Genomic DNA, 16,679 nt, shown 5'->3' with positions numbered 1-16,679 from the left:
CTCCTTATTGAACCTCATGAGATTTCTTTTGGTCCAATCCTCCAATTTGTCACAGTCTCTCTGAATCCTAGCCCTAACCTCCAACATATCAAGATGGTTGGAGTAGTAGATGTCATCTGCAAACTTGCTGAGCATGCACTTCAGCCCATCTTCCAAATCACTGATAAAGATATTGAACAAAACCACCCCCAGGACCAACCACTGAGGCACTCCACTTGATACTGGCTAGCACTTAGATAGCAAGCCACTGACTACTTCTCTCTGAGCCCAGTGATTCAGCTAGTTTTCTATTCACCTTACAGTCTACTCAATCCATGCTTCCTTAGTTTGCTTGAAAGAATGTTGTAAGAGACCATATCAAAAGCCTTGCTGAAGTCAAGGTATATCATGTCCACTGTTCTTCCCACATCCACAGAGGTAGTCATCTTATCATAAAAGGCAATTAGGTTGGTCATGCATGACCTGCCATTGGTGAATCCATGATGACTGTTCCTAATCATCTTCTCCTCCAAGTACTTAGAAATGGATTCCTTGAGGCCCTGTTCCATGATTTTTCCAGGGACTGCAGTGAGGCTGACCAGTTTGTAGTTCCTCAGATACATCTCCTTCTTAAAGATGGGCACTATTTTTGCCTTTTTCCATTCATCTGGGACCTCTCCCAATCACTGTGAGTTTTCAAAGATAATGGCCAGCAGCCCTGCGATTGCACCAGTCAACTCAGTCAGCATCCTCATGTGCATTATGTCCAGCCCCATGGACTTATACATGTCCAGATTTTCTAAATAGTCTCTAACTTGTTCTTTCGTCACTGTCAGCTGCTCACCTCCTCCTCACACTATGCTGTCAGTCTGGGAGCTGACCTTGCCTGTGAAGACTGAAAAAAGGCATCGGGAACTTCAGCCTTTTCTACAACATCTGTCACTAGGTTGCCTCTTCCATTTAGTAAGGGACCTGCACTTTCCCTAATCTTTCTCTTGTTGCTTATATACTTGTAGAAACATTCCTTATTACACTTCACGTCCCCCGCTAGCTGCAACTCCAGTTGCACTTTGGCCTTCCTAATTTCATCCCTGCATGCATGAGTGATCCTCTTATACTCCTCTGTAGTAGTTTGTCCAAGTTTCCACTTCTTGCAAGCTTCCTGTTTTGAGTTTTAAGTCACTGAACAGCAAACCTTTTCACTTCCCATTACAGGAGCTGCTCAACAACTGATTCAGCTGCTAGCATGCAACAGAATGGCTACAGAGTAGTATCATAACTGTTCTGATTTTTAATCAGCTGCAACCCCCTTCAGAAGGTATTCTGGCAAAGGACAGTGACTGCAATACTACGGCCACATGCAGTACTGACTTGACTAATTCCAAGAATTCTTAGTTTGCCATTTTAACCAACTTTAATTATGCTCACATGGATAAGACTACGTAATTTTAACAAAACATGGCTCCACAATCTATGCATTTCTTTTATTTTAAAATATTTTCTCACCTCACCTCAGACCTAATATTTCTCATTTTCCATTACCAAAAGTGATTTTTCAAGATTTACATACAGTATTGACCATTATCTTAAGTGAAACTATTTCACAGACAACCTCTTCTCACCTTCTCAATCATTAAGCATTTGTGTCACAACTTTGTGTTCTTTGTACCCTGTATAAGCAACTGCTTACAGAGGAGATTGAGACTAAGAAAATATATTTAGATGTCCTAGGTCTTAGTATTTAGAAGAAAGAAACGAGGAAATAAACTAGAATCACCAGCAGGAATTCTGTGGACCAACTGAAGAATTACTGCTTACCCTCCCCCCCCCACCACCTTTTTTTTTTTTTTTTAATAAAAAGATGCAACTCCTGTGAGGAATACTAATTACTGGAAAAAACTCTGTATTAAAATACTTGGAAAAACAATATATGTACCTCTCATCACACACTTAAAATAGGTTTTCAAATCAAGAATTATTTAGTGCAGCTCCACATATTTAATTTCTTATAATGAAGGACAAGAAATTATAGTATTTGACTAGTATGAACACCCTGTTGAGTAAAATGTTAGAATCTCATCTTAAATACCTTATTTCCATTAGTGGATGGTACATGCACTACAAGATGGGACAAAAAAGGATATTCCTGAAGTTTCAGAGTTACAGCCTAGAAAAAGAATAACCAAGTTAGCAATTATAAACTAACATACAATTTGGCAAAATTCTCATCCCTAATCTAGTGTTTTTATGTATATCTAGTTGGGGAAATTAACCCTTTGTAGACCCCAAAGTAGTAGGCACTGCTGAGACTCCAGGCTTCTGGGACAGCCTTAGTAGGCTGCTGTCACTCAGTCCTGTTTCAACCTGCTGCAACCCACAGAAGAGCATGGGTACAGAGAATACAAAAGGAGGTTTACCTGTACCCCTAAGATTACAAAATCCAATTCTGTATCCCTAGAAGGAACATTTCACCCAGCATACCAAGAGTTACATGCTTCAAACTTCACATCAACAAAGAAGACATGACTAAGAATAAACAGCTAATATAGAGCTTTTCTTATAGAGCATTAAATGTATTAGTGCAGTATTAGGTACCAAAGGACACTATGCTGCATCAGTGCTATCCAACTGGCAGCCCATGGGCCACATACAGCCCACAAGAGACTAGTGTACATGTCCTAGTTTTTCACCTAGCCACCCCTCCAGGCTCCCCACTCCAGCACAGGGACCTGAGGGACAGTCCAGGGCTCTGGAGGGAGAAGGGGGCTGCAGGGGAAGTGGAGTGTAATGCTGGGGGGTGCACCTGTGTGGACATGTGGTGGAGAGGTGGAAATCATGCTTGAACACCCACATGGTACAACAGTGGGGAAAGAGAAATCATCCATGTGGCACACCTAGTGCAGCCTGCATGACATGTGAACCCTGAGAGCTTAGAAGTTGGACAGCCCTGTGCTATATTATCTTCTCTTACTCAAGTTGAATACACATTTCAAAAGATTACACCCAACCCTTTAGATAGGATCCAACCCTTCCCCTAACAAGGTCAATAGTAAAACTGTCTGCAATGAAATTCAGTGACAATTCGTGCACGGTAAGTGATAGAAAAGTTATGGAGAACATCTTACTGTTTAATTTGTGCAATTTTACTTAAGTGTAAACTTTTTAAGTTCCTTGTAAACGTAACACTTAATTCCCTTGTTTTCCCCATGCCGGTTTTTGTAGAATCCAGCTTTCTCGGGTTTTTTGCATACAAGTTAATCAAATGGATTTTAACATGAAAAACAGCTTTGAGTGAAAAATAATTTTTGAGGATAAACGTAATTTTCATAAACCTTCAAAAAGAAAAGATAACACAATTTTTCATTAAGAGCATTTCTTATCCTCTCTAGCTTCTATTCCAAGAGGAACCCTGTCTTAGCCATTAACTGTCAATTCTATCCCATAAATGACTGCATTAAGTTATTCATAATCCTATATAAAAGTATTTTCAAGTAAATGAACCCTCCACTTTTGCTACACAAAAACATTATGGCCTGGCCTACCTTTATAGTTGGCAGTAACTCAGCTTTCCAGGATAAGTCAACACCTTCCAGGCTGTAAGAATTAAAATGCTTTAAAAGCCAAAATTGCAAGATGTACATCTTCATGAAGGGAACCAAATCATAACAGTGGATTAAGGTACCAGCAGTTTTTTCCATCTCTATAGAGACGTACAAGGCACTAAACGGGACATATATCTATGTCTAATACAAATGAATTATTTCATGAAGTGCACTTTGTAATTTAGCAAAACCAAGTAATTTATGACTGGAATACCACAGATGGCAAATCTTGTTTTGGACAATTTGGCAGAACTGTGTCTTAGAAGATACATGCATATGGACCAATCCCAGCTATTATTAATCTTTCTACTTTCCAAAGTTAAACATTCATTAAATGAGATCAGTATTCACACTGAGTGCCTAGTTTCTTATAAGTTTACAAAGACAAAAACATCCATTGCTCCCAAAAACGAGGAGAACTTAAAATATAACACATGTAACAAACTTGTTCAACTACTGCCTGAAAGCTCTGTCTCAATTGACAAAGATTATGCATTTATATCTACACACCATCTCCCTATATGCAGTGAACAAAATTCCATGACAGAGGATGTATCCAATATTAATAAGATATATCACTAACAGATTAGAAACAAAATAAAGTTTACACTACCATGACAGTTACAAATAGTACCAGGTTAGTTAATACTGCTGAATTTAATTAGATAATTGTGAAAAAGCAGATTGTACAGCTAACATTTGAATTATTAACAGCACCAATTTTACTTAAATCTCAACAGTTTTTAAACTGCTCTCACATGCCCAAACACCCAAAATTGTTGTTGTAAAATCTACATAAGTAAATACCAAGAAGCAGTTACACTCACCACACAGAGGAATTACTGTTTACACAGCCATAAATCCAGCTACTTGTGTCCTGTTAATAAAATGCAGATGTGCATTATTACTTTAAAATATAAATATGTATTTAGAAATAAAATAATAAAGTATTAAACTTTATTCCAACAACTTAAGAGTAGGTTATCAGTCCTACTTTCAATTTACATTTGCCTAATTATTACAGTCACCAGATGTCAACAGCTCTTCTAAAACCCCTCATCTTTAAATACAGTAGGATCTGTTTACTAAAAAAAGGAGCGGACTTCCAGCTTCATTTCCCTATTATTATCTATTGAGTATTTCTACAGTCACCATCACCATAGTAACCAATTTCTCTTAAGAACTATTTTACACGCTGAACCCAAAGTGTAATTGTACATAAAAGTGTAGCTTTCTACTAAGTTGCTTCAGCAATTTGTTATAATTAGAGATTATTGCGCACTTTCTTTTTGTTGGTCCTGAGCTGAAGTCACAATCCTGTATTACTGATGAGGCATCCGCTAGCAAGAAATCTGACATGAGAGTCCAAGAATGAATGATTACAAGTAGGAGAAGATAGGAGTATGATTGTGAAAAATATCTGATTTAAAAAAATTGTTCCAACAACTTACCACTGTCACGTTTGTTAATCATGAAAACACTAAAGCTTGCCTTTGAAAGAGACAAAGCAGGAGTGCTTTAAATACTTAAGAAGTACATTTCATAAAGGATGGATTAGTAATTCTAGTGCCCTAGTAAAATTCTAAATCAGGTAAACCTACCATGTCTAGCTAAATTGTCCAAATAAAATGGAGGTGTTCTTCTTGCTGATAAGGTATTATATGTCCTCAAATAATAGGATGGCTGGTGCAATAAAATTGTGGCACATTGTTAGAAAAATACAAAGAATGGAAATAAAGATTTCTAATTTAAAAAATGTTCTGAAAAAACAGCTACTGCTGCACAATAATTAACAAGAAAATATTTAATTTATAATCAATTTGTCAAAAATAAACAATGCTACAATCACTGTTGTTAGATATTAAGCCTACTTTGAAAGGCAGAATTACCTCATTATGCCATTCAAAGCAGTCTAATACAATCTGTATCCTTGGCAGCTGATAATGATTTCAACTCCTCCTACCTTCTTTTGATTTCAAGAACGTTAGTCAATTACATATTTTACGGCAAACTATTCTGAGGTTCAGAATCTGAGATAACATACTGATGATGAGGGGTGAGAGGAAGGACAAAAAAAATCAGAGTTGAGTATATGGCCTGGCTACATCCTCTCCATTCATACCTATGAATTGCTCATTTGGTACACAGCAGTCACCACCACTTGGGACTACACACCAAGTGCCAAAGATAAAAAAAGTAAAACTCAAGGCTCCACTGAATTTTAAGACCATGTTTTGCATGGAAGCATGCCTACTGAAGTCAAGAAATTACACCAGGGAATATGGATTACAAACAACAGCAAAGCTGCTTAAGAAGCAGGGTGGGGGAAAGTCACAAAATCTAAAATGGGCAATTCCTTTACGTAGCTTCAGATACTATGGTGATGGTACTACTAGAAACAATATATAATAAACAGTATGCCCATTCAATCAAGTAATAGTTTGTGAGGACAGTCAAGAAACTGACATCTGCTCCTGATTATTAAGGCAGTAGAAGTACCCTAAATGGAAGTAATTCAGCTTCATAAACATAAATTTACAACACAGAAAACAAGCATTTCCTCACCAACATACTGTTTTGACAATGAACATGACTGTAGGATTTTCTGTGGCTTGCAAGAGGGAATGTAAAATATTTTCCATCAGATTCCTAACGAAAGGAAAAAAAATATTTATCAAGGAAAAGCTGAAAAACCAGCAAATATAATTATAAAAAGAAAAGAGTGTTACTTACATTGTATACTGTATAGTTCCATTTTGAGGTTTTGATTTTAATCCAAATAAAGGCTCCTAGAAGTAAACATGCTTTGATTTATTCACTTCTGCACAATTCAAATAGATTTAAGCCTCACCTTGTCGGTATGTTACTCTATGAACTGTTTATACTGTATAACAGTAATCTTCAGTAGACATTTACAAACTATAACAAATATTCTGCTTTAACAAAATGTATTTAATATCGCTTTGTTCACATTCCCATAAAATAGCTGATCAGACCCACAATCAAACTATCAGGACTGCCTTGCAGAATTGCATATTATGGCTAAAGATCAGTTATACAGAGACCAATTACACCCAACGACCCTTTTTTTTTTTTTTTACTTTCCAAATGAATAAATAGACATGTGTCTCTTCATAATCAAGGTCTCAAAGAAAAACTTGCCCTCTGGCTTCAAACACAGTATGGAGGCTAAGCAAAGGTGATGCAGCACTGGAAATATAACCACCACACCGCGTTATCTTTACCCAATAACATATTCACATCTCAGACACATGGAACATGACAGGGCATAGATTAAAAGGTAGTTAGGCATATTACTCTCAAGTGGGGCAGAAGGCAGGCTAGTTTGCACTGCTTTAATTTGTTTGTGAGGTGTAAGCCTGCCCCACCTTCTTCTAGTGTATAAAGAATCAGGAGCAGAAAATGAGCTATAAAAAGGAATTAAAGCCAACAGAAATATGCCTTGGGGGAATACTTTAGATAGCTTTATTAGAGATGCCACCATATAAAACACAGAGGCAAACTGATTCCAAGGGTAATGTCATTAAACTCAATGGCATGTCATAAAGGATAAATTTGGGGGCTGGGCCTGATGATCTTACAAGCCCTAATGTCTATGACATTTAGCCAAATGAGAACAAAAATTCAGATTAAAATACATTCCTAATTGCTTTTAAAATTGAGGGGAATTCTGAGAAAATGAATAATGAAAATCTAACATTTTACACTACAGCCATTATATTATAAACTAAAGAACCTGACCAAAGGGATTAATTTTCCACCACTTCAAAAAAAAAAAAAAAAAAAAACCCATCAAGTTTCTGCAATTCTTGGCTTACAAAAGATCCGTGGGACTCTCAGTCAAGAGTTCTCTCCTTATTCCCCTCCCTAGTAGTAATAAATATCAGAAACTGAATCAGCAGATCTGAGCACCTCGTAGAGTGATTATACACAACATACAAAAGTCACCTTCAGCCAGCATGAAAAAGATGGCCACAGGAAGAGATACAGTCCAGACATGTCTCACCTCTAGCTATGCTGAAGCAATGTCTCAGGGCCACTGACAGTCAGACATAAATTGGAACAACCTTTGTTTCCTGACAGGCCCCCAGAATCTGAAGAATTCAAAAGTGACAAAGATATCTTTGCCCCAGCAGATCCTATAGCAAGCTCAGTTCATTAGAAAGCAAATGTCAAGCCCCAGAAATTGTTTCCACACACTAGAAATATTACCTGAATGGTACCTAACAGAAAACAGAGTCTGCTGCAGAAGTGTGGTTACAAGGAGATTAAACAACACAGTATCCACGAACACTGGTCCCAGTAACAAATAAGAGTGGCAAACCTGTAAGTTCAGTAAGTGTTTCAGGGTTTTCCGCATACAGCTTTGCTGGGTGTTTCACAAAGTGGTGATTCAATACGGACAATCTTTTCTTTGGATCATCAGTTATCTAAAAATACAAAGATGTGTTAGCATTTTGCGTACTTTACATGAATTACCAAAAGAGTAAACCAGTTATGCAGTTTTAGTAATTAAGAGTCAGAATCAGAATGTCAAGGTGACAGAAGTGAACATGGTTTCTGTTTTTAATTCAATAACTGCAGAATATCAACACTGCATATCAACATCAAATACCTGAAGAGTGATTATAAAAATGATCATGATAGACTTTTCTCTGTAGCTGCAGGGGACAGGACAAGTAAAAACAGTCTTAAGTTGAAAGAAAGGAAATATAGGCTGGATATTATGAACTTTTAAACAATGGGCATATCTAAGCAATGGAACAGATTCCTGAGACAGGTTGTAGAAGTTTTTAGGAGTGGGTTAGACTGATACTTGCCTACAATGGTTGAACAGAAGGTTGGACTCATGAGGTCCCCTCCAGCCCTGTTTTTCTAGGATTCCTATTAACATCCAATTATTGCAATATACAAAGTATGAACTTAACAAGTGATGCAAAAAGATAACTATGCATATATAAAATCAAAAAGCTTTAACTACATTGTAATGCAGAGCCACATACACAGGTGCCAATGTGATAAATTGGAGAGCCATGTGACAAATTAATTTTTCACCTTTTGCCAACTGATTTGCCTATGCCCATAAATCCTAATTCCTGGGTTTAACAGACATTTCAGATGTCCAAATAGCATCAAAACGATGTTGTTTCTAAAAATTAACCTGTTTGATCTCTCTTTCACTCTTTGCAAGTGTGGTTTTGAAACATGGAATCATGAGGGCCAACCCAAGTAAGTCCTGAAGAATTTTACTCCTACTGCCCAATATCAGTCAACTTCAGAAAAAGGCAGTCTCCTATCCTTAAGCATTATATGTTGAAAAGTTTAACTGAGCAAGCTTGAGAGAACAGTGAAGCCTGTATCAAATGAAGGCTCACAAAGAATAACTGACCATTCACTTTTTATGACACGGGCTATAGGCGATGTGTAAGTGCTGAGTGTAATGGGGCATAACCCCATGCCACCACCACAGTGGGTGGCACAACTCCATGCTGCTGCTGCCACCCCTACTGCTGCTGGGTCCTGGATTGCTGTGTCAGCATGCCCTGCTGCTGACACAGAAATTTGGGAGGGCATTTGCCCCCCATGCTCCCTGATACATTGCCAATGATACGGGCTCTGCTACTGGGTATTTTCAGCCACCAGACCTCTTTCTTATTTTTTTTTCATTTACTGCTCTAAAACAATAAGAGTCAGGAACAGAAAAAAAGCAGTGTTAAAGGGTTTTCAAATACTTTATCCCACTGTGAGATGCAAGAGAAACAAAGAAAGCAAGCAGGTAGGGGGAAAATAATAAAACTATAATAAAATACGAGCAAAAAAAGGACAAGAGTAAATTCATTAGCTTTCCTCTAAATCAGTTGAAACCAACCTTTTTGGCAGGTGTGCCACAAAATAAGCTCCACTCCAAACCCCTGCCTGATCTGCTTCCTCCCTATGTATCACTTTGCTGCTGGCACTCTCCCCGATTTGTTGTGTGCCACACAGAGATCCTCATGCCATTTGTGCTACATGTACCACAGGTTGGTCACCCCTGCCTTAGACTATCTAAAAATGAACACTTACGAAAAAAATGACACTTCAGTTTGCCTTCACAAAAATCCCAGGACATCTATACGTGTATAAATGACCATGCTCTTTCTGGCACATGGAGAATCCAACCAGGAACCTCCATAACTAAAACCTACACCTCAAGAAGAGAGGAACATGTAACACAGGGGTGGGCAAAATACAGCCTGCGTCTGGCCTGCCAGGCCATTCTATCTGGCCTGTGGGGCCCCTAAAAAATTTTAAAAATTAATATTTACCAGCCCGTGGCTCCTGTCAAAAACGACAGGAACCAGGGGCAGTAGGACCCACAGGAACCCTCAGCAGGCTTCTGCAAGCCTAGCCCCCTCAACCAGAAACCTCTGCCTAGGAGGGGCTTCTGGCCTGGGACCTGGGCCTGTTCACGGCTGTGCCAGCACAGAAAATGCAGGTAAGAAGGGGGAGGGGTGGCAGGGGAGGACCGCAAGAATAGCCCCAGTCCTCAGGGCTGGGCCAGCTCCTGCTGAGTCCCATGGTCTGGCCATGCAGCCAGGAGGTGGTTGGAAAGCAGTGGAAGGGGCGGGGGTGAGTGGAAGTGAGCGGGAGCACAGGGCCTGTGCCAGTGCCAACAGGGCCTAGAATGGAGCGGTAGGATTGCTGCCGTCCTGCTCTGGGCCCCACCGGCACTGGTCCCAGAACACTGGCGCAGGCCCTGCGCTCCCACCCAGCTGTCATTGGTTCCTGTGTGCCCGCTCACTCCCACTGCCCCCACCCCAACCCCATGGTAAAGGTGGTGACCAGCACGTAGCCCTGACCCCTGAGCTCGCCCATCTGGACTGAGCAACAGCAGTGGGAAATGAGCTGGTGCTCAGCACGGTGGAAAAGTGGGCCCCATCCCCCATGGCCAGCGCTTCCTGCTGCAGCCACTCACAGCCCACATGGGGCTGTCCTGCCTCTCTGCTGTGTCACTGCCACAGTGCAGGGCAGTGGTGGCAACAAAAAGCAGGCACAGGCAGCCCTACATGGGCTCTGAGTGGCTACAGCACAGGGCTCTGGCCATGGGGAGGGAGAGCAGCCACTTTTACCCTGCACTGAACACCAGTTTGTTCCCCAGAAACTACTGCTCACTGCTGCTGAGCAGTGCTTGCTGCAGCTACCCACCTGGAGCTCATGCTGTGCTAGGCTGCAGTGCAGCTGCTTCACCACCTCTGTGCTGGCCAGCATGGCAGCAGTGGCCTTGTGGGAGCAAACACAGGGCAGCACAGAGGCGGCGGTGAAACAGCTACACCGCAGCCTAGTGCAGCGCGAGCTCTAGGGGGCCAGCTGCAGCAAACACTGCCTAGCAGTGGCGAGTGTGGGGGCTGCTTTCCTCCGCGCTGAGCAGCAGCTTCTACCCAGCTGCTCCTGCCATGGCTCAGAACCTGACAGGTGACCCCAGAGCTGGCACGGGGCTCAGGCTAGCAGTGGCAGTGGAGAACGAACTAGTGCTCAGCACAGGGAAAAAGCAGCACAGATTTACCAGAGTGATATAGAATTACCAGGAAGAACAATGCAGAAAAACTAGTATGCAGTATTTGTCCCTAATATTACGATGTTGATTGAAATGTTATTAGCTGGAAAAGCACTTTATTTCAGCATATAGAAGAGAGTGGAGCTACAAACCTGTTTGGTGTTTTCATCAATGAGATCAAAAAATGCCCTAATGGTAGCCAATATCAGTTCTTTACACCTAGGAGAGAGAACGCAAGTAAAATTTTATTTAAAGATAAGAACACAGAAAAATGAGCAAGTAGTCACCAGAAAATTATGCTGAGATTAAATGAAGTGACATATAGTGATGAAGGCAGGAAAAAAATAGCAGTCATGTCTGTAACCTAACTTTGTTTGTTTGTTTTATGAATGAATTTACCACACTATGGAGAGGTGGTCTGTTGAAGCCCATGCTCGAGGAACTGCTGAGCTCTGTTCAGAAAAAAAAAAAAATATTTTTGGTACTTAATCAAATATTTAATATCAATAATGACATAATATTATTTTAAAAGCTTAGTTAGCCTTACAATTATATTGAGAATTAAAACCATATCATTTCAGCAGCATACATTTTAGAAAACAGCTTTCTTAATATATAAATTAAGCTGAAAAGGTTGAGGATTAGCAAAACATGGGTGAGGAACTAACCAAAAGGAAGACAAGAACAGAATTTTTTTGAAGGGAAAGTATCATCCTTGATGGAGTTTATTACTGGAGTTCCTCCAGGATTGATCGTGAGACCAAATTGCTTAATTTTTCATCAAACCTTGGCACAAAATGGAGTGTGATTGTATTAATAATACCTCCCAATTTAGTGTCATCAGTAGACTTCACAAAGAGGATCAGAATATCATACAGGAAGAACTGAATGACCTTGAGGACTAGAATAATAGACGTAAGATAAGACTCAATAGTTCAAAATAAAAGTCACACATTTAGGAACTAATAACAACAACTTCTGCTATAAGCTGGGAGCTCATCCGTTAGAAAATGAGAAGAATAACATGGGTGCAGTGGCTGATTATAGGAAAATTATGAACTGAGATCAATCCTGAAAAAGATAAAAATAATTCTAGGGTATCAGGCAAGGTATTAAGGGAAGCATTACTGCTACTGTAAAAAGTACTTGCGAGACCTCACCTGGAATACTGTGTATAATTCTGGTTATTCATGTTCAAGAAAAAACTCAAAATGGAAGAGGTGCAAAGAAGGGATACAATATGAAAGAAAACTAAAAGATCTTACATTGTTTAAATTGAGCAACATTAAGACCAAGCAGGCATATGACTGCCATTTATATTTTGGGGAATAAACACCAGAGAGTAAAAAGAAAACAATACTGGCACAGGAACAAGGGGATAAATGCACATTCCATCCTCTCAACTAGTCATTAGTCAATGCATTTTCATATCCAAAGCCTTTCCTGAGAGCACACACTTAAACGTAGAGTTCAGTATAAGTTAGTCTGAAGGCAACAGATAACTACAGCAAGGTATGAACCAAAATAAGAAAAAGATGTACATTTGTTACTAAAAATAAATTATAATGAAGTACAACTGACTACTGCTCCCTGCTGAATACCAAGAAGCTGCTAGAAATTCAACAAGAATCAGTTTGCAAATGTTAAGTGACTGAAGCTTCTCATTTATCAGTCAGGAACTCATTTAACTTCTCAATTCTCAGAATGTGAGAAACAGGATTTGGAGAAAATGGTTGATACTCATCACAAGTAAGTTAATTGCAATTAACTAGCCTTTTAAGATGCCCACATTTCCTTTGGCTGCAAGTAAACCATTCCATATAATAAAAGCAGATGGAGGGGATAGAAATAGAAAGCTGTGTGTTAAAATGTGTAACAAAGTATGGACAGATGAACCAAGTACACCAAACAAAAAAACAGAAGGGGAGAGAGAAAAGTGGAAATAATGGGACACACTTTTCATCTGTTCCTGTTTTGTCCATTTGCTCTATCCTATTGTAAGAAGCAGCTAAAATGCAATAGTTAGCTTCGCTTATACAGTCCAGGAGCTGATACAAGGAGAACAGTCACCCCACCTTACAGCAGCATAAGTGTTGTAATATGCATGTTGATAACCCATGTATGCACATATTGAGAACGTGAAAAGGCCTATAAAACAGAAAATGAAAGGAGTTCTTACAGAATATTACCCTTGTTCAATGCACCTCTTGAAATCTCTCAGTCTTGTAAAAAGACTTTATTACAAGGGCGGCAGAATAAAAATCATATTTTCAGTGAATTTTAACATTTGTGCATTTTTGAAGCAGAAGGGGAAAAATAAGCACAACTTGAAATATTCTCTCCACTTGTTTGCCACCAAGTTTTTATACCACCCATTATCAGATTCAAGTGTTCACACCTAGTCTCACTGAATTAAAAATATACTATACTGTACATTTTATTTACAGAGTTGCTCCACAAATAGTTACCCAACAATTTAATTAGAAGATAATTAAAATTAAAAAAAAGATTTTACCACAACAGATAAGGCACTATTATGTTGACTCGATCTGGGTAGAAAAGCCAGTCCTGAACGAACTTGGTAATCTCTGAATCCTCCCGCCACAGAAAGGATAGTTAGATTTCTTATGCCCTGGGCTTTTAAAATCCAATGATTGTTTACAGCTGTATAAAAATCTTTTAAAAAAAAAAAAAAGTATTAAAAATAGGTTCTAGTTTTACCATAAGCTTATTTTATAACAAGATACTGTCAACTAAGTAAGGTTTGTTAGAGATGTTCTTGACAGCCTAGCAGCAGTCCCCTCTTCTGTTCCCATTTTTGACATGTCAAGAAGCAATGTTATACTTCTGGGTCTAAGAGAAGTGATGCTTAAGTAAATCAAGCTTCTTAAACATGAAAGGATGCATTACGAATAAGGAGCTATCTAAATCATGGCAGAAGTGCACTACACAACGGCTCCTTTAATTTTGCTTTTTTCGCCACATGCCACCACTGCTGCTATTATTTAATAATAGACATCTTATTTTGATGTTTACTTGATAAAGAATGCTATTGCTTCAATATTCTAATGTTCATTCTCAGTAGCAAAGCAGGGAAAGATTCACTAGAACATCACAGAGTTCACTACTTGTCCTATAAGTCTTCAGGCCACACTATGTAACAAACTTCAATCCACTCACAAGCACTAATAATAAAAAAGAATAAGCAAGCATCCAATATAACAATCAGAACAGACGTAAACTTACCAGTAAGATATTTGTCTAAAGGCATTACAGGTGCAACATGAGGTGTGGCTTGTGTAATGAGGAGGTTGATAAGCTCAGGTTTAAAGTTCTTTAGAGTAAGCAATGCTCTTGCTACAAGACCACCCATGGAATGGCCTACTATTGCAACACTGCTTGGTGCAAATTCATGATCCTTAAAAAAAGAAGCAGCAAGTAATCACTCAAAGTTACATGAAAGCAGTCTTTTAAATGAAACAAATACTTAAAAGAGATAACTCCTGATAAACAGGCATACATCTTTTCCCTGAAATAAACCATGCTGCTCAAAGAAAACATCCACATTAAGCATTTGATGAGTTGTTACTAATTTATCCAAAATTACTCCTCCAAGCTAACAGAGAGTTACAGGGACTTACAAGGCAAAAGTGTTATGTAGTTAATGTTACACTCCAGAAACAGTAGTTTCTAACCGATGATAAATGTTTACAACACATGTCAAGAAACATTTCTGGAAGGAAATATTAGCCTATACCATCTCAAATGAAAAAAGTAAATATATTAAAAATTGAAGCATTTTATGTAAAAACATGAAAAAGAACCAAGCCAAGGCTCAGGGCATTCCACCAGAGTACACAAGAACTCGACAAATCATGCAAGAAAGATGCTGCTGCTTTGTTCAATTCCCCAATATAACTGAGAATCTATATGCTTAAAAAATTCACCCCACAAATTTTCAATGGACAAAAATCCTCTGAAAAGAAAAAAAAATCTGAAAATGCCATTCATCTACATTTCTCACTTCTTACCTTGTACAATTTAAGGATTACTTTTATGCACTCATGAACAAATCTGGTCTGCCTTTGCAGACTACCACCATATAGTGCCACCAGCTCCTCGTTAAAATTGACACTGAAGAAATTGAAATGGTACTTGAAGTCAATGTCTTCTGCCTTTCTAAGTGCTATAGAGCCAAGAGAACGCACTGGGGAAAGAAATTTCACTTGTTAATCAGAGAAATGGCTCTCTCAACAACAGTCACTACTGTTATTCTCTATAGCGCAAAAAGTCATGGTGAAACGTCTCACAAACATTACCTTTTCTCCACTGAATATTCAAGCTTTTTAAACCTGATCACTCTGACACATTGATCACTATGTGAACTTCGGCTGCTGACAGACGTGAAAAAAAATAGCGCTTTACAGGAAGAGGAAGCGAGTTACTTTGACCTGGCTCCCCAGCGTCTGTATAGATCAGGTGCTTCAGCAGGGCTTTTTAACCCCCCCCTCCCCGCCTCCGCAGAAGCACACAATTTATATAGATGTTGGGTGAGCTGGGTCAAACTAACACAATACCTCTTCCGGGCATGTGCCATGCTTGGTGCTGGGGCAGACTGAGCTGAAAGTAAAGCACTAATTGGCTTGTTTCTTTCATGTCTGTAAGCAGCCATCATCTTTAGGTGTCAAATGCAACAATCCTTATCATACAGCAAACTAAAAGTTTACCTATTTCTTTCCTAATAGACAAATCAATCCATAAAGGCATATCTATAGAAAGTAAGAATGATTGCTTAAACAAGATGAACATGAAAACAAGCTGAACATGAAGTAAATAATTTTTTTATGCAAAAAACTTTAACACAGCAAAGAATACTTAAAGTTTCATATTAAAAAAAAAATAACGCAAAAGGAAATGTAGAAGCCAAACCTGCTAAGATGGAGGACGGAAAATTCACAGACAGGTTAAGTTTTAGGAAGATGGCAAGATTCAGTCAGCAACTCATCTAATATACCTCAGTGACCACCTGCCATACACAATACAAATAAGTGCTGCTGCTTTATCCCTGCAGCTTGATCAAGAGCATATCCCAGGTATCACCTCATTTTCCCTTCCTTACCTACCAGTAAGGACAGCAAAGCAAAAGGAATAATAAACCAGTGGTTCCCTGACTAGGGGTCACGAGCCCCATGGAGAATCTAATTCTCCCAAGCTCATAATTAACTGTGGGCACACAGTTATCAAGGCGAGAGAGACTTACACCTGAAGAAGGGTGTTTATGCCTGAAAGCTTGCAAAGAACATTTTTCCAACTATTTAGTTGGTTTAATAAAAGACAGCACATTTACCCAAAGAACCCTGTTTACTAGAGGTGCACCGACAGAGATTCTGGGGGACGATACTAATAGCCAATATTTCATAGATTTCATAGACATTAGGGCTGGAAGGGGCCTCGGGAGATCGTCAAGTCCAACCCCCTGCCCAAAGGGCAGGAAGTCAGCTGGGGTCATAGGATCCCAGCAAGATAAGCATGCAATTTACTCT

At 39.1% G+C, this 16,679-nt stretch overlaps 1 protein-coding gene across 2 annotated transcripts in view; it reads right to left on the bottom strand.

The window, feature by feature from the left end:
- PGAP1 (post-GPI attachment to proteins 1) overlaps window positions 1–16,679 on the bottom strand; it is a 51,766-nt gene that overhangs the window by 24,612 nt on the left and 10,475 nt on the right. The window contains exons 3-13 of one of the 2 annotated variants that reach the window (XM_019554483.1): window positions 15,168–15,343; window positions 14,383–14,554; window positions 13,652–13,812; window positions 11,536–11,588; window positions 11,289–11,355; window positions 7,927–8,032; window positions 6,315–6,370; window positions 6,147–6,230; window positions 4,409–4,458; window positions 3,522–3,573; window positions 2,069–2,146 (exon numbers count right to left, since the gene is read on the bottom strand). In XM_019554483.1, the coding sequence (XP_019410028.1) occupies window positions 2,069–2,146; window positions 3,522–3,573; window positions 4,409–4,458; window positions 6,147–6,230; window positions 6,315–6,370; window positions 7,927–8,032; window positions 11,289–11,355; window positions 11,536–11,588; window positions 13,652–13,812; window positions 14,383–14,554; window positions 15,168–15,343 (1,055 nt within the window). The remainder of the gene's footprint in view (window positions 1–2,068; window positions 2,147–3,521; window positions 3,574–4,408; window positions 4,459–6,146; window positions 6,231–6,314; window positions 6,371–7,926; window positions 8,033–11,288; window positions 11,356–11,535; window positions 11,589–13,651; window positions 13,813–14,382; window positions 14,555–15,167; window positions 15,344–16,679) is intronic. The other variant, XM_019554484.1, reaches the window with a different exon arrangement.

Source organism: Crocodylus porosus, unplaced genomic scaffold, assembly GCF_001723895.1.
Source record: "Crocodylus porosus isolate Cpor-Errol unplaced genomic scaffold, CroPor_comp1, whole genome shotgun sequence".
Taxonomy (NCBI): domain Eukaryota; kingdom Metazoa; phylum Chordata; order Crocodylia; family Crocodylidae; genus Crocodylus; species Crocodylus porosus.
The sequence above is the reverse complement of the archived record's forward strand: the minus strand, read 5'-3'. Positions and strand labels throughout refer to the sequence as shown.